At 50.4% G+C, this 22,034-nt stretch overlaps 6 protein-coding genes and 2 non-coding genes across 8 annotated transcripts; 4 read left to right on the top strand and 4 right to left on the bottom strand.

The window, feature by feature from the left end:
- Positions 1–500: 500 nt before the first annotated feature.
- Positions 501–2,215, top strand: Pmar_PMAR010165 (Subtilisin DY, putative; the record flags this gene model as incomplete). Its single annotated transcript, XM_002788584.1, has 1 exon — positions 501–2,215. One exon carries the CDS (start codon positions 501–503, stop codon positions 1,917–1,919), a length of 1,419 nt encoding a protein of 472 aa, XP_002788630.1. The 3' UTR covers positions 1,920–2,215.
- A 241-nt stretch (positions 2,216–2,456) lies between these two features.
- Pmar_PMAR010164 (fad oxidoreductase, putative) lies at positions 2,457–3,789 on the top strand (the record flags this gene model as incomplete). Its single annotated transcript, XM_002788583.1, has 9 exons — positions 2,457–2,488; positions 2,601–2,625; positions 2,676–2,745; positions 2,772–2,926; positions 2,973–3,067; positions 3,159–3,221; positions 3,265–3,430; positions 3,477–3,604; positions 3,654–3,789. The coding sequence occupies 9 exons, from the start codon at positions 2,457–2,459 to the stop codon at positions 3,787–3,789; spliced, it is 870 nt and encodes a 289-aa protein (XP_002788629.1).
- Positions 3,790–6,445: 2,656 nt separating this feature from the next.
- On the top strand, positions 6,446–8,140 carry Pmar_PMAR010163 (Subtilisin DY, putative; the record flags this gene model as incomplete). Its single annotated transcript, XM_002788582.1, has 1 exon — positions 6,446–8,140. The coding sequence occupies one exon, from the start codon at positions 6,446–6,448 to the stop codon at positions 7,844–7,846; it is 1,401 nt and encodes a 466-aa protein (XP_002788628.1). The 3' UTR covers positions 7,847–8,140.
- A 673-nt stretch (positions 8,141–8,813) lies between these two features.
- On the bottom strand, positions 8,814–8,885 carry Pmar_PMAR010162. The gene has a single exon. It is a non-coding gene; the product is annotated as a tRNA-Sec (tRNA).
- A 425-nt stretch (positions 8,886–9,310) lies between these two features.
- Pmar_PMAR010161 (Rab7, putative) lies at positions 9,311–10,492 on the bottom strand (the record flags this gene model as incomplete). The annotated part of the gene is made up of 8 exons (XM_002788581.1): positions 9,311–9,564; positions 9,631–9,698; positions 9,746–9,838; positions 9,899–9,973; positions 10,021–10,127; positions 10,170–10,275; positions 10,324–10,384; positions 10,434–10,492. The coding sequence occupies 8 exons, from the start codon at positions 10,490–10,492 to the stop codon at positions 9,486–9,488; spliced, it is 648 nt and encodes a 215-aa protein (XP_002788627.1). The 3' UTR covers positions 9,311–9,485.
- A 210-nt stretch (positions 10,493–10,702) lies between these two features.
- Pmar_PMAR010160 (hypothetical protein) lies at positions 10,703–14,517 on the bottom strand (the record flags this gene model as incomplete). Its single annotated transcript, XM_002788580.1, has 22 exons — positions 10,703–10,816; positions 10,871–11,045; positions 11,090–11,139; positions 11,184–11,517; positions 11,661–11,777; positions 11,825–11,904; positions 11,958–12,035; positions 12,084–12,213; positions 12,257–12,310; positions 12,355–12,401; positions 12,454–12,552; positions 12,606–12,731; positions 12,795–12,871; positions 12,987–13,080; positions 13,126–13,182; positions 13,227–13,398; positions 13,445–13,604; positions 13,660–13,756; positions 13,804–13,931; positions 14,024–14,182; positions 14,235–14,367; positions 14,410–14,517. 22 exons carry the CDS (start codon positions 14,515–14,517, stop codon positions 10,703–10,705), a joined length of 2,589 nt encoding a protein of 862 aa, XP_002788626.1.
- A 710-nt stretch (positions 14,518–15,227) lies between these two features.
- Pmar_PMAR010158 (hypothetical protein) lies at positions 15,228–20,851 on the bottom strand (the record flags this gene model as incomplete). The annotated part of the gene is made up of 21 exons (XM_002788579.1): positions 15,228–15,245; positions 15,290–16,464; positions 16,497–16,664; positions 16,771–16,882; positions 16,939–17,062; positions 17,424–17,680; positions 18,117–18,206; positions 18,255–18,358; positions 18,407–18,463; positions 18,514–18,667; positions 18,716–18,850; positions 18,900–19,031; positions 19,079–19,195; positions 19,379–19,541; positions 19,600–19,737; positions 19,783–19,928; positions 19,979–20,062; positions 20,110–20,325; positions 20,376–20,436; positions 20,479–20,546; positions 20,723–20,851. The coding sequence occupies 21 exons, from the start codon at positions 20,849–20,851 to the stop codon at positions 15,228–15,230; spliced, it is 3,648 nt and encodes a 1,215-aa protein (XP_002788625.1).
- Positions 19,250–19,321, top strand: Pmar_PMAR010159. Its single transcript has one exon. It is a non-coding gene; the product is annotated as a tRNA-Cys (tRNA).
- Positions 20,852–22,034: the final 1,183 nt, after the last annotated feature.

Genomic DNA, 22,034 nt, shown 5'->3' with positions numbered 1-22,034 from the left:
CCACTCAAGGAACTGCATTCCGTTAGACTTGCATACCCGCAGGGTTTTTGACACCTCGTGAACATTGATAGAGAAATCTGGACTATTTTAGCAGATCTCGGAACGGTTTCAATGAAACTAGATCTTTCATTCATCGGTGTAGTACGGAGTGTGGTTTTCGACGCATATATGTATGAACTATTCCGCAACTGAACCATTTATGGTCCAGAAGTGATTCCCGAAGCCAAGCTCCTCCCGGAGGGAAGCTCCTATAGAGGAGCGTGCACTTCTTTATTTGGTTCACAGTTTGATTGGTATGGAAGTGGCCGAATCCACACATGAGCATACTTCATTGGGTCTCTATTCGGTCACTCGATGTTCTGTCGCTACCTTGAGTAATTTGCCTCAAATCGTGCTTCAACCACCAGACCTTAGTATATTTGATTTGCTGGGTGAATCTCGATGAGACAGCTCACCGTGACCTATCATCACTCGCGCATAATCGGTCTCGAATCTCAGTAATGTCACTTGATAGTATCATGCTCGTACGCTGGACATTCTTATCTACGATTCTGGTGAATGGCCTACTCTTTGTTGAAGGTGCTCCTAAGCGCACATTGGTTAGGATATCCCATCGCGGAGCCCGCCTCGACATTCGTCTTATACCGAGTATGATGGCGAAGACCATGACTGCCTTCAACGGAGAGTCGTATTTACTCACTCCTGAAGACCGTGAGTGTGAACGATGCTTCGCGCAAGATGGTATGATCTACGACCTGAACGCTGTAGGGGTCCAGATTGTAGACTCCGCATGCTCGGTTGGTCACAGTCAAATCTTGAGCTACTTGAGGAAGGCTGAGGTTACTTTGGGGATTGACTTTGATTGCGAGCCCGACTCAGTGGTCACCATAAACCCGCTGCCCAGGCCTGTTAGGGCACAAAACTCGTCCAATTGTACTGGCGGCAATCCCGTTCTTGGCACCAATGATCCCGGCTCCTCCTGCCAGCGTAGCCTCGAGGTTATCCGCATCGGAGCTGCCTGGCAAGCGGCTCGCTCAGCCAAGCGCAAGCTGAGGGAAATCGTACTGGCCATCAGCGACAGTGGGGTTGACATGACCCACCCGGACCTGGTTCACCAGTTCTGGAGGAATCCATCAGACAATTCCATCGGCTACAATTTCATCACGAACAGCACTGATGTTACTGATGACTTTGAACACGGTACACACTGTGCTGGGAATGCTGCTGCCCAAACTAACAATAGCCTTGGTATTGCAGGGGTGGCGAATATTGATGGCTCAGTACTCAATGTGAAGCTGATGATACTCAAGTTCCTCAATGCTTCCGGACGTGGTTGGGTGAGCGACGAAGCTAGGGCCCTCAACTTCGCCGTCGAGAATGGAGCTACAGTGTCCTCTCATTCTTATGGCGCATACGCCCCGAGCCCAATCGCGCGAATCGCCTTTGAGAATGCCGCTGCTGCTGGACATATCGCCGTTGCTGCTGCTGGGAATGACGGGATGAGCCTAGAGAAGGCGACATTCTATCCATGCACCTATGCGGAGAACATCACATCTTTGATTTGTGTGGCTGCCAGTACGTCTGATCCTACCAAGCCCATCTCTCTCGTCGACTGGTCAAACGCTGGGCCAATTACGAAGATTGCAGCTCCAGGTGTTGGTATCTACTCGACGATACCTGACGGATCGTACGCCGCTAGGGATGGTACATCCGTGTCGACCCCCACAGTTGCCGGTGTCGCGGCTCTGCTCGCTACACTAGGTCTAACTGGCCAGAACATAACCGACACTATTTTTGAATCTAGGACGGCCGCTATACCCAATAAGTTCGACTTCTATTATATCGGGGAGATAGATGCACTCAAAGCTGTCCAAAAGGCTCTTGAAAAATTGGGTGGCCGCTCCTTTCGAAGCAGCTGAATCCCTTCCGAGACCTGTGGACTCCGATCATCATTGAGCCAGCGAATCTCGTCCTCTCTCCTTTATTTCTCATTTTCATGGAAAGAACCTTCTTTGTCTTGTATCGTCAGTCAGCTCGTTTAAGGTGACTCTCCGACCTTTTATTGAAAAAAGTGTGCTGCTGCTGGTGGATATTTCGTTATGTCATGTTTCATCGAGCCGACGGTTTCTTGACTAGATTGCTGATCATAGACGTCACGTCTCCAGTATAAAGGAAAATAGATTATGATTAAGAAATAATAAGAACAAATCAAGTCTAATTCTCAATCCGTTGAGTTCAGTATCTTCTTCGATTACATGGCAACCCGGAAGAAGTGGCTGTAGGAGAGAATTCAATACTGCTAGTTCGGACTGTTGTGAGCTCTCAGGCGCCGGTGAGGAGTGATGTCCGTACAGAGTTGGATCGATACTGGGCGCAATACACCCGTGGCCCTACCGGACAGAGGGCTGCTGTTCACACTGCGATGGAGCGTACTATTAGAGTAGCTCGGCGGGGGTATGAACACCTCTCGAGCTTCTGCTGCGACCAGGTGGGTTCCTGGCTAGAGGTTGGTGTTCTTCTGGGCCCACGCAACAACTGCATCATAGAGGCTTCGACCTTATACGGCAGTATGTCCATAAACACGGCTTGAAGTCCTACAGGGCTATCCCCACAGCTCAGACGGAAGTACCTAGCAGGCCTTGCGCATCTCACTGTGCACCACAAGTTCGGGTCAGATCCACGGCACGAAGAGGAGGTGCGGCGACGGACAGTGTTCATGGCTCGACAGAGGAACAACGAAGTCAAGTTTGATGGACTCGGAGACTGCGCAGGTCGGCGGCTCCTGTGTCTCGGCCAAGATGTGGCTGACCAGATAACGCCCTTGGAACTCAACAAGTCCCTTATAAGAGAGGCGATCGACCTGGGCTTACTAGAGGTCCGAACTGCCGCTAAGGTGGTTGATGTGGTCATCGAGGAAGATGGCAAAGTGAGTAACCGAAATCGTTCTGGCTTATCGAGACACAACTGCTCAGGCTGTTACTGGTGTAGTATTGGAGGACGGCTCCATCGTCTATGGCTCAGAGGTTGTTCTAGCGATGGGAGCGTGGTCTTGTGAGGCGGAGGTTTGGTAGGAAACAGCTGCAGTTGTCGTGACCATGGAAATCTGTGAGGCCTTCTCTACGAGGGAGAGTTGAGATGCCAATGAGTGGTATCAAGAGTAGCAGTCTGGTGTACAAGGAGACTGGAATGGCCGCAGTTTCTGACCCACACGCTCTTTTCTGGTAATGACCAGCGGGTCTCAGAGGCACTTCGCTGGATCATCAGCTCCAATGACGCCAACGGGTGCCATCTTGAAGTGTACCCTCGCCCGGATGGTGACATCTACATCTGTGGACTGGGCGGATCCCCTCAGCTGCGACCCGATGATCTCAGATCTATTGATCCGAGTGGAGTACAGCCGGAGGCAAAAAGGGTGGCTGCTGGCCACAAGGTGGGTTCAAGTCGTGAGATGTGAGTAGTAGAGGCGCGGTTGTCAGTCGCTCTCTGCCATGACATCTCTAGTCGATCCTGGTAAAGAGCCCGATATCAAGCAGGCCTGCCTTAGGCCGCTACTACCGGATGCGTTGCCAGCTATGGGCCGGCTCTGTGAGGGCATCAACAACCTGTGAGTGCCAGTTTGGCGGTTGCTAGCATGTATGCAACCCTTCCTGCAGATACATTGTGGCGGGCCATAACTGTTGGGGTATTCTCTGGTCCCTGGCTTCGGGAGAGGCAATGGCTGAGCTTATCGTTCATGGCACATCTGAGCACCTCAGTTTGAGTCCCTTCGATCCCACTAGATTCACATAGCCTTCATCATGACTACTGTTTCCTGTTGTAACCTACCGTTGTGTTGGAGACAACCAAGCCTTGCTCATACGAGACGTACGTCAATGACAGACCAAATCAAATATGTATTCCAGTGTAATGACAGTGCCAAATTTGTGACAACCCAAGCATGGTTCCAGGATGGATGAATGGAAAGTGCTGCAGCGAGTGTGGCAGTCGGGCCACAGTCGGACTACTAGCCTGGGGCTGGTAGCAGTCTCAAGTCGGGAACAGCGAGTGAGATTCCGGCATTCGCTCTAGATACTGGGCATACAGCTCAGGAACTGCTCTCCTCAAGGCGTACCTTACAAGTAGGAATCCCTAGCGCTCCCTCAATATGAAAGGTTATGAGGAAGCGCTCCTTGATTAAGGAGGGTGAAGATTCAAGAGTACCTCCACTCCCACCTGTTTATCGAATCGCTGGTTTTCTCATCGTCAGCGTTCTCCCTGCGCGCAGTGCGCGATGCTAAGACGTTATGTGGGACGCTGCCCAGAGATTCAGACGACCTCATCAAAAAAGTCTACGCCATAGAGGAGCTATATGATCTGTCCACTGACTTCGACCACATCAGGTAGCCAGCTGGCGAATGTGTCAGAAAATGCTACCTTGATCTGCAAAGACTAGTCAGCGTGCGGAAGCTGCTGGGCATTCAGCGTTGTTGAGACCTTCATAACCGCCGCGGCATCAAAATGGGTGGGGCTATCACGAAGCTTCTATCGGTCGGCGAGATGGATGATTGTGCACCGTGAGTCAAGGCTGCCAGCCTCGGAACCTCTCATCCCGATTGGTGCTTCTCGGCCCAGGCCCGACGGATGCCAAGGTAGAGATCCTTCTTACCTGGTCCTGGATGCACGACGGCGTCGCATTTTGTAAAGCCAGTCGATCTAAAGTTGAGATAAACCTATCTGAAGGACTCGCCTCAGATTTCGAGGCTCGTTTAGATTCAAGACAAGTCTCGGAATCCAAGGCCGTTCTATAAGATAATCATATACTCCGGCGGACCGCCGGCGGCGGTGAGAATAGAGAAACGAGTAGGAGCTCGTATACAACTTGTATAGGAGTTCCCATTCGTTTTCCAGTTAACTAAATCACGAATGGATATAATCGAATCTCGCGACCGATTGTCACTTGATCGCTTGCAAAGCTTGATGTTCAGGCTGTTTGAGCTCTACGTGTAGGGATCAATAGGGTGTATGATACACCTTATTGATCCCTTGTAGATACACCGTGTCTCTACTGACTCGATAAATATCTGAGAAGCTCTGTAAAACCAAAAGAAGAACCAAATAATCAAGTCCTACTGAGATAATCTGAACAATCTCAATGAGACTGTTGTTGTTACTCACGAACGGACATTGATGTATTTACGACACTTTCGCTATATATTTCCACACCGGTGAGCAGTCAACGGGGGACAGAGTGGTTCCCTGTTTATCTTCTGAATCGCCCTGGTCGGCTCGGAATTTTTGCTCAGGCACGAACGGACGCACGCACACGAGTGCTCGTGCGCAATAACATAAGCTCCGCTCGCACAGCTCGCTCCGCAACTATAAAATTGATTGTGAAATGCAACTTGTAGAGCGTGATCAAAGTCTCTAGTCTAATCTACTCGGGAGGATAGGTGCTTAGCTATGCAGTATGTAGGATCGCGCACAATGAAGAAGAGTAATTACAACGATGCAATCATCATCTTCTTCTTTTAGATACCCCACGATGATCCACAACTCCGTCTCTTGGATGGAGGAAATCGTAAACGGGTCTCTTCAACTTGGTGCTGCCCGAATGATGCCTGTTTAACTCTAATCAAGCACCTGGTGGGTCCGTTGTTAGAAGCGCAAGTCTCGTAGCGCGAGATTGATATCAAGCTTGCGCTTCGATGCGCTGGGGCCCAGCGACTGGGCTACAACAGCTAGGCAACAATTATTGATCGAAAGCGGCCTTCGATCAATAGCTTGATCGGCTTTCGATCAAGCGGACTTGAAGGTGAGGCTTTCGGAAGGCCTCACCTTCAACTCCGTTTAAACTTGGCCACTCGAATCGGAGAATATCACCACATGAAAAATCTTACCTGAGTGCTCTCCGAACGAGCATCATTGTGGTGCGTGAAAATGCGTGCCGACCACTCAAAGAACTGCATTCCGTTAGACTTGCACACCCGCAGGGTTTTTGACACCTCGTGAACATTGATAGAGAAATCTGGACCATTTTAGCAGATCTCGGAACGGTTTTAATGAAACCAGATCTTTCATTCATCGGTGTAGTACGGAGTGTGGTTTTCGACGCATATATGTATGAACTATTCCGCAACTGGACCACTTATGGTCCAGAAGTGATTCCCGAAGCCAAGCTCTTCCCGGAGGGAAGCTCCTATAGAGGAGCGTGCACTTTTTCATTTGGTTCACAGTTTGACTGGTATGGAAGTGGCCGAATCCACACATGAGCATACTTTATTGGGTATCTATCCGGTCACTTGATGTTCTGTCGCTACCTTAAGTAATTTGCCTCAAATCGTGCTTCAACCACCAGACCTTAGTATATTTGATTTGCTGGGTGAATCTCGATGAGACAGCTCACCGTGACCTATCATCGCTCGCGCATAATCGGTCTTGAATCTCAGTAATGTCACTTGATAGTATCATGCTCGTACGCTGGACATTCTTATCTACGATTCTGGTGAATGGCCTACTCTTTGTTGAAGGTGCTCCTAAGCGCACATTGGTTAGGATATCCCATCGCGGAGCCCGCCTCGACATTCGTCTCCTACCGAGTATGATGGCGAAGACCATGACTGCCTTCAACGGAGAGTCGTATTTACTCACTTCTGAAGACCGTGAGTGTGAACGATGCTTCGCGCAAGATGGTATGATCTACGACCTGAACGCTGTAGGGGTCCAGATTGTGGACTCCGCATGCTCGGTTGGTCACAGTCAAATCTTGAGCTACTTAAGGAAGGCTGAGATTACTTTGGGGATTGACTTTGATTGCGAGCCCGACTCAGTGGTCACCATAAACCCGCTGTCCAGGCCTGTTAGGGCACAAAACTCGTCCAATTGTACTGGCGGCAATCCCGTTCTTGGCACCAATGATCCCGGCTCCTCCTGCCAGCGTAGCCTCGAGGTTATCCGCATCGGAGCTGCCTGGCAAGCGGCTCGCTCAGCCAAGCGCAAGCTGAGGGAAATCGTACTGGCCATCAGCGACACTGGGGTTGACATGACTCACCCCGACCTGGTTCACCAGTTCTGGAGGAATCCATCAGACAATTCCATCGGCTACAATTTCATCACGAACAGCACTAATGTTACTGATGACAATGAACACGGTACACACTGTGCTGGCAATGCTGCTGCCCAAACTAACAATAGCCTTGGTATTGCAGGAGTGGCGAATATCGATGGCTCAGTACTCAGTGTGAAGCTGATGATACTCAAGTTCGTCAATGCTTCCGGACGTGGTTGGGTGAGCGACGAAGCTAGGGCCCTCAACTTCGCCGTCGAGAATGGAGCTACAGTGTCCTCTCATTCTTATGGCGCATACGCCCCGAGCCCAATCGCGCGAATCGCCTTTGAGAATGCCGCTGCTGCGGGACATATCGCCGTTGCTGCTGCTGGGAATGACGGACTGACCCTAGAGAAGTCGCCAGTCTATCCATGCTCCTATGCGGAGAACATCACATCTTTGATTTGTGTGGCTGCCAGTACGTCTGATCCTACCAAGCCCATCTCTCTCGTCGACTGGTCAGACGCTGGGCTAATTACGAAGATTGCAGCTCCAGGTGTTGGTATCTACTCGACGATACCTGGTGGATCGTACGCCGCTAGGGATGGTACATCCGTGTCGACCCCCACAGTTGCCGGTGTCGCGGCTCTGCTCGCTACACTAGGTCTAACTGGCCAGAACATAACCGACACTATTTTTGAATCTAGGACGGCCGCTATACCCAATAAGTTCGACTTCTATCATATCGGGGAGATAGATGCACTCAAAGCTGTCCAGAAGGCTCTTGAAAAATTGGGTGGCCGCTCCTTTCGAAGCAGCTGAATCCCTTCCGAGACCTGTGGACTCCGATCATCATTGAGCAAGCAAATCTCGTCTTCTCTCCTTTATTTCTCATTTTCATTTCCAAGAACATTCTTTGTCTTGTATCGTCAGTCAGCTCGTTTAAGGTGACTATTCGACCTTTTATTGAAAAAAGTGTGCTGCTGGTGGATATTTCGTTATGTCATGTTTCATCGAGCCGACGGTTTCTTGACCAGATTGCTGATCATAGGCGTCTTAGACGTCACGTCTCCAGCATGAAGGAAAATAGATTATGATTAAGAAATAATAAGAACAAATTGGATTAGTCTAATTCTCAATCCGTTGAGTTCAGTTCTTCTTCGATTACATGCTGCAGGTAACTTGCAGCACGATTCATGGAACGCACGTGCGGTCTGCGACATGATCATGTATGTCGCAGACCGCAGGTGCGTTTCATGGTAACACATGCGACACCGACCCGGCATGACGCCGCGATCGTGGAGCTTTCTGCCTATCAGCGGGCTCCTCTCGATCCAGCCGTTGCAGTAATGTCCCGCCCACATCTGTTACTACTGGATATGTCCACTAATGATTTAGGCGTGGTCAACCAAGAGGTTGCAAAAGCTCTAGAGACCGTCGGCGGTGCAGTGGTAGCTGTGATGTATTGCTAGTAGTTCATTACTGCTCTGTGCCGGACTCAGCTTCGGGCCATCGAGGAGTATCGCTTTTCAGCAACGTCGATGATCGTCGCTCACTGAGCGATGAGGAGTTCGATGAAGTGTTTAGTGATTATATAAGGCCTCTCTGATCACATGCCTTTTAGAAGCGTGTGATCCGAGCGTTGTTGCACGCAGATCTTTCTACATAGGAGAACCACGAAGCTTAGCTGAGTATCGCGTCTTAAGATCCTATATTCGATTTCTAGGCAATGCAGCGCAACTGCTGCACCCGCTCTGTCGTATATCTGTCGATCACAAATTCAAATATATGACCCCGGCCCGATTCGAACGGACAACCTTCTGATCTGAAGTTAGATGCGTTACCACTACGCCACAGAGCGAAATTGAGTATTGTATTTTGGACTGCTAAGCAACGCACGGCAATCACCACACCCAATCGGTCATACATCTGTTACAAAATCAAGTAAACAACCGCGGCCCGATTCGAACGGACAACTTTCTGATCTGGAGTAAGATGAGCTACCATTGCTCTTCAGGATCGAGCCCGATTGAATTTCCCGAGCGATACGGAAACCGCCATGCCCCCAATTTCACTATGTCTTCTACATGATTAACCTGGTGACTTTATGTAGCAATACGTGTATATCCATGAGTTCCCAAGTTACGCCGATTATGGCATTCCACGCGTTTGCCTGCTGAGAAACATCACACGCAGTGCTCTTCTCCGCATCACCTTTGTAACCACACGATACCCGTAAATTACGACTCGCGGTTAATTCAAGTCATTAGTTACCGAGACAGAACTATTAGGTAGTATATATGCAACATTGTCAGAGCCATCTTCACAGTAGGAATAGGATCAATCAGCTAGACACTCTATAGGCCGCAGTAGTATTAACAGCATAGAACATCTAGTACTATTAACGAGAAACGACACTAACGGGAAGTTGATGACGACGATAGACAATGATACTACGCTTCTAGCACTCGCACTGCTGTACATTGGAGCTCTGGCTCTCCGCAGGAGGGTTATTCAAGTTCAGTGTTTGGGACAAATACCTGATGACGGGATATCTCTGATCCATCTGAATAGCAACAAGGGCGAAGCGTGAGATGGCATCTCACATCTGCTCCTGCTCCTTAGCCATTGCTGCCTCGTTCTGCAGTGCCCGTCGTGCAATTTCGATGAAAGCCTGAGTAAAGATCATGGTAAACAATACAAAGTCGATTCCCGCAGCACCTGCTCAACATTGAGGGAATCCTTAGCGCTAGTCTCAAAACATGGAATAGTATTCTTAGATCTGCACCAAGTGGTAGCCCTTGCCTTCGACACCTATCCATAGTAATGAGTCGCTACTCAGCGGAGGACGCTGAGATCAACTCCCCCTAATACCTTGCGCTTTGCCTCCATATCCAATTTATTCCCGACTACCACAAATGGGAATTCCTCGGGGTCCTTCGGTGATGCCTATTATGGTCAGCTTTATTGCAGAGAATGAGTTCAGATAACTTTACTTGTATGAGGAATTCATCCCGCCAGGAATCCAAGCTCTCGAAACTCTTCGGATTGGTGATATCATAGACCAAGCAACAGCAATCAGCACCACGGTAAAACGCCACTCCTAAAAACAACCCTAACCCATTGAAACGACAAGGCAAGCTACCTAGACTTTGGAATCTCTCCTGGCCAGCTGTGTCCCAAATTTGAAGTGTCACCACCTTGTCGTCGATCGTCACCTCCTTCGTGAGGAAATCAGCCCCAATAGTCGCCTAAAGCCAACCGTATAATTACCGGTCAGATAACGGGCATTGATCCACCTTGTATTGCGGACTGAACTTCTTATTAACGTACTGATTCATTAGAGAAGTCTTGCCCACCCTAAGAGCGACGACCTTCGTGATTTCCTGTGTGTGCCCTCTACCATTACCCGCTATCGCCCAGAATGATGACTTTCAATAGAACCTTCTTCCTAGGTGCTGAGGACATTAAAAACAGAAGGTCTGATTCGCGGCAATGTAGATCTTCAGACTGACGACCTCCCACTGCCCAACACTAGAAAGTTTATCATTCAAATGCTGCAATCCATGACGAAAGGCAGTCACCAGTTCGGACAAAAGCGTCATGCGCGCTCGCCATGTTGATCGATATAGTCAACAACACCAACCCCGTGATCAAGGAAACATCGTTCGTAGACAATCACGCTGATCTAGTGATACATTCAACACGGCAGTGTGTACTGATATCGACCTCGAACTTCTTGCAGGCAGCTTGTAACGACCCTCTGAGAGAATCTCGAGCTTCGGGGGTCATCTGAAAGGAAGAGGTTGCTGGAGGGCTACTTTCGTCCGAGCTGGCAGGGGGCACCTGGAACAGCCAATGCTCTGGTATAGCCCGCAGAACTCTCTCCAGTATCTCCTTCGCATCATCCGCATCATTAAGGGCGCCTAGTCGATCAAGAATCCCGTGAATGAGCAGTTGATCGATGTGAACTGTAGCCAGCGGGAGGAAGGGGGTCCCGACGAAGCACACGCATGAGAATCTAACATCAACAAAATAAATGCTCGGGCATGTACAATTACGTACATCTTGGCCATCCTTCGGGTGATGCGCAGTCTCACTGAAGGATTGCTTGCCTGAAACGAACCCTCCTCCGCAGAAATGCCGCCGAGCCACCCACCATCCACTGGTCGTGGGAGACAATGAGCCCCTCGAGTGCTCGTTTGATCCTCTCCTCACATGCAGTGAGGATCACATCCTTATACGGCGAGCTACCGCTAGCCGAGGTCTCGTCGAAGTCCACGCACAGTCCTAGTAAGTCCTTCACTATCTTCCCATGTTTCATGCTGCTGATGTTCCAAACGTTGCTTATGAAGTGCCGTACACGATCGAAGAGGCATTCATGGACGACGTGGGGCACCACAAGGCTGTCCGCGGTAACAGTAGCATTCATCTCGGCATGATCGAGAGCCACAGGGCCAGGAGGATTGCAGTAGTCAGTAAGACTAATGAACCTATAGGGAGTGCTTCCTATACACATACAGTGCCTTGGGCTTCGAATTTTCAGTGCCATTCGCTCATTAAACCCCGAGTTACGTCATTTTCCACGACTTGCCTATCAAATGCGAACGCACTGTAGGTCCTGAGTAGAGCTTACCACTCCATATCCATCACTTCATCTACCGTAGTAATAATACGCGGCTGATGACGTTCCTCTACATCCTCACCATCACTAGCCGAGAGATTGAACGGGTCCCAATAGAGCAGCTGATATCTGAACAGTGTACTCAGCATTAGAGGAGTTACTCCTATCACCACTACCTCACAGGGATGGCCACTGCCTCCTCAAGACTGGCACCGAGGAAGGCTTGTTTATACAGCTTGGGGCATGCTGTACGAACCTAGAGTCCTCACACTTCATGCTGAGCCTCGTCGTATACGGTGATGGACCCACCTTCTGAAACTCCTGGCAGATCGATCGTACCGAGCTGAAGTCATCAGAAACATCACCCATAATCTGTAGGTGAGCCGCCTGCCGAGAATAATAGCCCATTACCGGAGAGAAGAAGGACGCGTCTACCTTCAGGAACTTCTTCTTATCCGTGGCAAGAGCCTGCCATGTTTGGTCATCATTCTCCTCGATATCGGAGTACTCCCCATCACTAGTAATATACCCATCTTCCGACCCCCTACTCCCGAGCCACTTCAACCTAACATTCACCACATCCGGGCACTTACCACCAGCTGGCCTACCTCGCCTGTGCTAGTCGAGCCTCTTCAGAATCATCCTCAGACGCCCGTGCGTAACTAAGTCATCGAAATGACAATAAGCCCATTAGAAGTTCCCTTACTCTGTCATCAGAGCCTTCAGTTGCCTCTCCTCATGCGTGCGGCATACCTGTAATGGTGGACGTATGGCCTCCGTTGAAGTGCCGAAGTGATGAACTCACATTCTTCTCGATGTTGTCTAAGAGGTTAAGAGCGTTGTCAGTTTGATCATATTTGGCATCATGGAAGCTGCCAAGATCCTCCACGTAGGAACGGAAATCCTGAGACCGGCAGGCGATCGAGCAACAACAACTACCGACAATCACCGACATACCGTAATAACGTCAAGTTTCTCATTCTCCTCTAGACTGTCACTCTCGATGCGGTCTAAGCACCGTTGGCTCTCCGCTCGGTCCGTCTCCAATTTCCTATGTCGGCCTTGGAAGTCTATCAGGTGGACCTAACGTGGGCATATCACACGACCGAAGAGGCCATGATGCAGCAGCGAGAGGTTGTATCTCACCTTTTCAGAGTGAATCTTGCGGTAAACTGCATCGAGGGCCTCCTCCAACGAAGGTATGGGATCAGCAGCAAACAGATCTGAGCGGACGAACATGAATATGTTCGCAGCCGATACAACGATCAAACCAGCGCCCTCGTGATGCTGTTGTGACAAGAGTAATATCAATTGGATATAAATGCACACATAGCTCACCCTCTGCCATTTTCTCTCCTGACGTCTTCTCAACCATCAAAGCAGCATCAGCTCTCTTCTGTTGGAACTCCTTCAACTTCTGTAGTCCCGCTACCTACAACAGCAGATGAAGGCGTCCCCCATTTTTAACAGTAACTACCTTCTTAATTTGGGCATCAGCCCACGTATCATCATCCTCATCACCAAACTCCATTAACTGAAATCGCCATACCATTCCTTTCCATCCTCGGCATCTACTACCTGTTCCCGTTTCCTCTCCACTTCTAACCGATGCAGCATTCCTCGAGTGCTATGCCCTCCTAGACCCCCATCAGTGTCAGTCATCGGAGCATCGTGTGCACTAGGATCCAAATCTATAGTGGCGAACTCCCCCTTTTTCACTTGTGCCGGTGCCATAGCATTTTCTGATGACCTACAGCATAGCCATTGCCCAGAAGCGCACTAGCAAGAGATACTACCTAACCTTCTCCCGCTGCCTCTGCCTCTTCCGCCGGGCAAGGTCTATCACTCCAGGATCTGCCACCATCGCAGGGTCTAGGTCGGTAACCTGAATCTCCTCGTAGTCCTCTCCCGCGTATATCGCAGTTCCCGGTGGCCTTCGTGTCACCGTCACAGGACCTGCAAGCACGCTGACCAGGAGCAGACGGGTGACGGCGTGGAGTTGGGGACCTACCTATGCCCAAAGGGGCCTCATCGAAGTTCTTAGCAGCTACTTCAGCTACTGTGGTCACTCCAATGTGCTCCTCTCCATCAACTCCATCAGTGTCGACCTGAGACCACCACCATGCACACACCATCACTACACGATTGGACTCACCACAAAGAGGCCGCCATCGACTGCTACCATGCCCTGGTCGACCTCCTTCTCTGCACTTACCCTACCATAATCATCATCATCATCTTCCTCTTCAATCTCGATAGTCTCACTAGCCAGCATTGCTATATCTGTCATATTCAATGGTCAGCAAGTTCCGCCCACCCAGTGCGGCTATTATACCGAATTGAAAGGCCCTCAGCCACAGTGTACAATATAGTACCTCCTTCAGTATCGAGACCCTCCAGCCTCCAATCCTGTTGCTGGGCTCTTCTCGTATTGAACGCATGACCCTTGATAGCAGGTGCCAAGTGCTCAGCCTCTCCATTGCTTCTATCATCACTAGTATCCCCACTGTGGCCCGTCGACTCAGGTTTGATACCTATTCATATCAGGCCCCTCCAACATCATCAAGTACACCTCATCAACCTTACCCTTCTTCTCCCTCTTGAGTTCCCTCCGTAGTCGCCTAGACTGCTTAGACTTCATCACTGTCACAGCCTCCATAGAGTCACCCTCAGCGTTGATAGAGAGCAGAGTCGATGACTGAGACGCCGACCCAACCGCCTGTGTGAGTCGCTACATCACAATGGCCGCCCTTGCCAGTACCTCTGGGCTCTCCCCACGACCGCCTTCATCCTCCTCCCCCTCTTCCTCGTCACTATGAACCTTTCGCAGTCCCGTAGGTCTATTCCTATTCCGTCGACTAGCAAACATTATGAGGAAAATGGGAACCCTTCGGTCGCTCCAGTTCCACGTTATATAAGTGCGCACACGGAAGGATACCATCCCCCAGAACTACACAACTCAACAGCCCTGATGCGATACTTATAAAAGCACTACCCGGCGACTGCCGATATCATCATCTATTATGCCCTCGCCACACTGTCGACACGAGTGCCATTATTTGGCATGGACAGGCCGTAGTCCTCGTAGTCAAGGCTCGAGTACTAACCGCGAACAAGAAACAATTTCGAACCGCGCACACCAGGGGGAGGCCATTCTACTTGATTCATCCTATACGATAGCGGCACTGAAGCTCCCCTGCAGAGGCAAACGATCCTCGGCTCCATCTCCTGACGTTGTCTCGTCAACTGTGTCACAGCTGAGACTCCTTCAGTGCGAGGCAGGACTATGAGAAATGATAACCATTATCAAGCCCATACCTAACCCCCCTTTACATGGCATTAGGTGAGGCCTAGTGTGCCGCATCATAGTCATCGCGACGTTAGCACGGAATGCTGACATTGGAGGAGGGGAAGAAAAAAGTGATAACTCTATAGATTCGTTCTACTAGAGAAGTACACTCCAACGCGAGACTTGGGCTTAAGGACGGGAAAATGGTACTAAAAATCGTGGGGTAGTAGATAATGGTGATACACTACGAGCTACTGGTGCTGGAGGACAGGTGACGGAATTGTTCTTTGTTATCCATCCTTCTTTGCCTGAATATAATCATAAGCAGAAACACACATAGCGGGGGTCTCACTTTGCGTTTAGCCAGAAGCTCCTGGATCTTAGCAGCCATACTCCCTCCTCCACTCTTGCCTCGCGTGCCGCCCTCACCTGCAGACCCACCCCTACCTGGTGAAGGACTGAGCTCGAATGTTGCAGAGGGTGCCACTGAAGCTCCCAATGGAGACGAGGAAGAGGAAGTCGATACCACTCCTTCTTGAACAGCTCCCTCATTATTCCCTGCGGCAGTGATGCTCTCCAATAAGGACATGATATTAGCGATATTCTCGTTCTTTACATCACCATTGCCTCCAGCACTAGCCTCCGCAGCTGCCGCCGCCCTTGGGGGCAGTGGGACACTATCCTCCAATCTTATGACAGTCCTCGGCCGTCGAGGGCCAAACAAACTCTTCGCGACCTGTCCAGCAGCATACTCTATATACTCACTCGGTGGAGGGCATGGGGCATCCGGGTGCAGCCGTAACTGCCAAGAGGTAGAGCCATCGAAGTAAACTTGGAAGAGAGCCCTAGGGATGACTCTTGTGTGGTCGTTCTCGTCAGTAGTGGAGGGTATTGCCTCAAACCTCTGTACAAAACGTAGAAGGCTGCTCTCCTGAAAGTGTTCTCGAACATCGAGGGGCACTCCAAACATCTTCTCGAATTCATCAGGGAGGAGCTCCAAAGACAGCTCCCTAGCGCCTCCACCAACACCCATCAACAGTTTAACGATTCCCTCAGCGATCAAAACGAGATGCTTCTTTTTCTCCTCCGCGTTGAACTTCTTCTTTTCCAACTTCTCCTTCGCCTCCTGTTGTCGTAACTGCATCTGTTTAAGTCTCATCTGTTGCAGACCCTTCCCTGCCAGGAATGGCAACAACATAGGATTCGGAGGAGGGACGAATCCACCCGCGCCAGGTGGCCAAGCTCCCTTCCCCTTACCACCACTGGGAGGGCCACTTCCAGTAGGTGATGGGAACGTTGGGGCCCATGGACCACCAAAACCTTTACCTCCATGAGGACCTCCCTTACCCGAGGGAGGCGGGGCCGCTCCTCCTACTCCAGGAGGTGCTGCCGGGGGTACATTCTGCACGGGTGGTCCGGCAGCTGCCACCGACTGTTGCTGGTCTGTGCTGTGCTGCTGCTCATTGGGTCGTTGACTTGATCCCATCCGCTCTCGAACGGCCTTGACGGGGACCTTCTGGCTGATCCCTTCCCTCTTCCGGGAGAACTTGTGCTACTACCGGCCCATCGCGACCCCTTGCCTTCACTCCACTGCCTCCGCTCGTAGCCGTTACCACCCTTACCATGATCTTGCCCGGACCAACTCTCCATCTCATTGTTATTATCATCGCGGCGATCCCCCCATTGACGGCCACCCTTACCACCTTCCCAACGGCCACCTTTACCACCTTCCCAACGGCCACCTCTACCATTACCCTCTCCCCAATGCCCACCCTTCCCACTATCACCCTCCCCAATGCCCACCCTTCCTACTACTGCCTTCCCACTGCCCACCTTTGCCACTACTGCCTTCCCACTGCCCACCCTTCCCACTATTGCCCTCCCAATGTCCACCCTTCCCACTATTGCCTTCCCAATGCCCACCCTTGCCACCCCAATGGCGATCCTGCATTGCTCCCCCTCCTCCTCCCTTACTCCACGAATCCTCCCAGCTGTTATTACCGCCGCCTTTCCCCCAAGACTGAGAGCCTCTCCAATCCGAGCCTTCTTCCATGTGATGATGACGATCTCTTCCACCTCCTTTACCTCCGCCTTTTCCGCCTCCTTTAGATCTCCAACCTTCTCCCTTCCCCCAGTTGTCATACCCCCCACCACTACCAGCATACTTATTCCAACTTCCCGATGACTCTTCCCATTCCCGCTGGGGCCGTTTATTCGAAGGTGGTTGACGGTGCTGTTGCTGCTGACTCATATCGATGATCAGCCAAGTAGAGGAATAATAGCAACAGCAACCCTGACGACGATAACACTCCAGACTCCCACAAATAGACCTATCGAAAACGAAGGCCGAGCATAGTAACCCTCCCATTGACCAAAGCAAGAAAGTAATTCTAACGATTCAGGAAGGACTACCGGATGCTGAGGAATAGTAAGGTCACTCAAGAAAGCAAGATGGGCCGAGCATTATGAGACTCGACTTGCATCACCCTATGTCGACTTCCATCATCGAAGTTTCATCGACCTCATCAGTGTCATCGGAGGACTCGGAGGGCAACTCTTCCCCGTCCACCTCCTCCACCTCCTCCGCCACCGAATGGGTGTGGATGCACCTCAAGGACGAGAATGACGATTTCATAACAGCGCAGTCGTTAAAGAGGTTGCTTGGGGACGGCGTGTCTGACGGTGTCATAGAGCGCATGCTAGATGGGAAGGAGAAGATGACCAGAGAGGAGTTTGAGACTGTCTACAAGGAATGTGGTGTCGATGTCGATGACCATGGGCTTCCAATACAAACCATTGCTAAGAGCAAGTCTCAGTACTCGATAACTTGTTTGGTTCCATCAGGGAGAGAAATACTAGGGAGGTTTTACTCAATTTCCATAAGCTGCGGTCTTCTGAAACGTTCTAGCCAATTTGAAGGCATACTCCAGTAGATTGAGTTGAATACACAACACCCTGGGTAAGCAAATCTCGCACAGCAAATCACATGAATACGTGAAGACAATGTTACACATGCAGTATTCATAAGATACATCGACTAACGCTGGTAAATGAAAAGGATACTAGTCTTTCATTCGACCAAATGACTGCTCTCGTGAACGAACTATATCGGTCTTCACACCTGCATTTCCTGGGGGCAAAAAAAGAGTATAAAGGAGAAGGAGGCGCTCAACAACTACCGAGAGGAATCGATGATACATTCGCGATATTTGAGAGCTCCGATCCTTAATCTTGGACAGTATGTCGGCTCTCTTGTATCCAAGAAGTTCCTATGTATGGGTATAGGGAATATTATCGCACCAGTCTAACAGCCTCACTAGCTTGGAAATAGCGTCCTCTTCAGTCAACTTGCTCGGTAAAATATCCGAGAGATCTCGGTGATGCGAAGTCGATGGTAGTTCAACACTAGAAGGGGTCATGTCTGACGGAGCTACAAGTCAATCATTAGCCGGCGGTGGCGATGACCTACTCATGCCTCGAAACGTCTTTCGCTCTTCTCTCGTGGTTTTTTTCCGCGTAGGAGTCCCTGTAATGGCTCGTAGCTCTCTCACTACTACGAAAAACATTGAAACCTACATGTGGTGGTGAAGCTTCCGAATCCGCCGCCAGTGGCGCAAGTAGTCGACGCATTAGTTTCAACACCGCCGCTGGTACAGAGCAAGCTGCTGCTCTCTTCAGGATCGAGATCATCGGTGAGGAGATGCTGAAGCCAATCTGCATGTACGACATCCTGAGAAGCGACGCTCCGCACCCCACATGATGGCGCCGAGATGCTTACGTGGATGACCGGTCGCTTATCAGCGTCTCTCCGCAGTAGCCGGCAAATGAGCGATTGGGCTTTGTGCGAAATGTGGCTTGGCACATCGAACACTCCTCTAGCAATCTTCCTATATAACTCCTTGTCAGTGGACCCCTGAGCGAGGCAAGGCATCGACTTCGTAAAGTATATCCACGAGGGATACCTTGAAGGGAAAACACCCAGCCAGGAACGTGTGAAGAAGGATGCCCAACGCCCAGATGTCCGCGCAACTCCCGTGAAATTCCCGCTTCTGCACAATCTCGGGCGCCATATACGACGGAGTTCCACAAAAAACCTGAAATGCCAAGATTGAATCCAGCAAACAGGGAAAGGAAGACCCACTTTTATTTTCTTTCCCGGTGGAACGATTGTACTAAAACCGAAATCTATGATCTTGATCTGGGGACCGGAAACGTGGTAGGTGCAGTCAGAGCTAGGGGGCTCCCCATTGGTTTGAACCTGACATATGCTGAGATGATGGATGAACGCCAGACACGTTAGAAAAATATTCATGGGTGTGTAGCTCAGCGGTAGAGCGGCTGACTGCAGATCAGCAGGTCCTCGGTTCAAATCCGGGCGCGCCCTTTTCTATGCTATTTTATTCTGCTCAAGTTCGGCTTAGTGAAGGATCGTGCAGCTCACTTGTGGGTGGAAAGGTGAATGTTTCGGCTTCGTGATGAGACCTCTTGTGTCTACTCCTGATCGGGACGTTGAAAACTTCCCACGGCCAAATGCTAACGCTGCCGGGCCACCGAAGGGCTCGTAAGTATTGCCAACAATGAGTATGTTCTCGAGCTTCAAATCTCTGAATGAAGAATCAAGATATCCAATCACGAGTATCATTTTCATGTTATCCTCCCCACCTGTGAACAATGCATCTATCATGCATGTATTTAACACCCTGTGCGACCTGCAAGAATATTTTCCCAGCAGTGGCCTCATCAAGTCGTCGACCAGGTTTTCGCTTCAGCAGAGCATGCAGGGAACCGCCACCAGCATATCTAACACTACAGCCCTGATATAACAGCCACAGCGGACGAACCTACTCGGTGACGATGAAGATTTGCCGAGTAGAGTCCAAAGCATCGTGGAAATGAATAATGTTGGGATGCGACATCCGCTCCAGCAGCTTGATTTCCCGCTTAACACCCTTCCGTTTCTGTGGGTCCAATAGCTTTATTTTATCATATACCTAGCACATGCACTCTGAGTATAGTCGTAAGGTGGCTCGTCAGTGTTCACCTTCATCGCCACATTCGTCCCTGTAGGCATGTGATGTGCCAGTCGAACCGTAGCATACGCTCCCTTGCCCACCGATCTCCCAAGCTGACAGCCGACGGTTGAAATTTATAGACAACACACTATCCTCTCACCTGATAATCCTCGAGCTTTGTACCGAGCTTACCCACACCTCTCTTATGATGCCGCCTCGTCTCCCCCTCTGTTGGTGATTGGGCCGTATGGACGTTCTCCCCGTGAACAGCGGGGGATGTCGTCGGCCGGGTATGGTTGAGTGCATTCCGAATCAAGGATTGCAGCTCAGTTGGGACGGGCAATTTCAACGTTGTTGTGCGTTGCTGTGAAGGTATCTACGACATAAACGAATACTTCAACAAAACTAGTCATCCAGTCAAGGTACTTCTTCAGGACCACCAGCGTTTCCCTCAAGCGATTGACTGATGCCTCTAGGAGATAAGGGCCTGAGGTGGTATCTCAGTTCATGACAGAAAACTACCCCCTACTTCTCCTCATCGCCTCCCTGCTCTTTTCCGCCACCTTTGTTCTTCATATCCTCTACGAGTTCGGGTAACTGCAATCAATCGCATGAAGAACAATGCCAACAGCACTCCCAAGGCCAGTCGTGTCATCGAAAAACGATTTAGTCTTTCAAATGATCTATTGCTCCATAAGAACTAAATGAGCTACTACTACTACTACTACTACTACTACTACTACTACTACTACTACTACTACTACTACTACTACCGCGGTCTCTTCACGCGCCTCTCTTTCATGCTGCACTGGATCCATCTTCTCGACCGCGTGGTCGGATTTCCGAGGGGTAACTCCGTCAGATGACAGTAAGCCTCGATCCACTCTGGCATCCACTACCATCGCTGGTCGGCTTGAAGACAAATTTCTACTTGGCCTGAGCAGCCGAAAAAATTGAAGCTGTTAGAAGAAAAGATACTACCGAAGAGATTCTGGTAGCTTGGTAGACGACGAGCCGGATGCATCGGGGCCTATCTTGTAGGGTAATCGAGCAACCTAGGGATGCGAAAAAGTCCGAATACGGAGGGTTTTTACCCTGGCACTCTCACTTGGTCGTCTGTGGCATCTTTTCTATGGTTCAGGGAGCGCAAATACTCGCTCAAGCCAGCTGTATTGGCAGAGGCTTGGGTGGGACTCTTCCCTGTCCGACTTTGCAGTGTTGGAGAGGAAGAACGGAGACCACCCGGTGTGTGTGCGGACCGTAGACCAGCCGAACCAGTTCGTCCTTGCAGATCTGATTTGAATAGAGTAGATTTCTCCTGTGTAGTCGTCGTGGCTTGCACCTACTTCTCAGCCTTGTTATTCCAGTATCCAGAGGCGGCTTTTCCTTAACCCTCCGAAGTTGCCCTACACCAATACCAACACTACTGGGTCGAAAGCCACCTCTAAGAGGCTTCTCTATCTGGGCATCTGCATGAGAAACAGCACTACGCCTGGTCCTAGTGGAGAGGGATGTACCGGGAAGATCTTCCAATGCTCCCTTTTTCCTAGGCATTCCAGCTGAGGTGGCCGGCCGACTTCTCCCATCATCTACGAGAATCCATATGGTTTGTCACTACTATTGTGGTCGTACTAATGATGACCATTCCATCATTCAACTCGACGAGGCTAATACAGTGCTCAGCGACCAAGCCAGGCTTACCGTGTGGTTTCTTATTCCTTGATTCTAACGCCTCCCTTTTCTCTGCATCAAGAGGCAGCCCACCAAGCGTCGGGGGCCGCCTCGACACCTTCCGGTAGTACCGAAGGCCTTGAGAGGAAGGCCGGGTTGGATAGCCCCGAGTCCCGTACATACCACAAGCTGCTCAAACGATGTGGGAGTTTCCACTGGCATTCACAATTTAGGGCGAGCGCTAAAGTACCTGCGCTGTTGGCTGGCCGCCTCGCCCGCCGCGGCTTGCTCAGTGATGTTGACCCTCGGATGACATCGAACGGTTCATCGTTAGTCTCTAACGAGAGCTTCACCTTTTTTAAATCATCGGGTTCCCTCCTCTCCTTCTATTCTAATGCTTGCTATGCGCCGTGC

This window comes from Perkinsus marinus (assembly GCF_000006405.1).
Source record: "Perkinsus marinus ATCC 50983 genomic scaffold scf_1104296927884, whole genome shotgun sequence".
NCBI classification, from domain to species: domain Eukaryota; phylum Perkinsozoa; order Perkinsida; family Perkinsidae; genus Perkinsus; species Perkinsus marinus.
The sequence above is the reverse complement of the archived record's forward strand: the minus strand, read 5'-3'. Positions and strand labels throughout refer to the sequence as shown.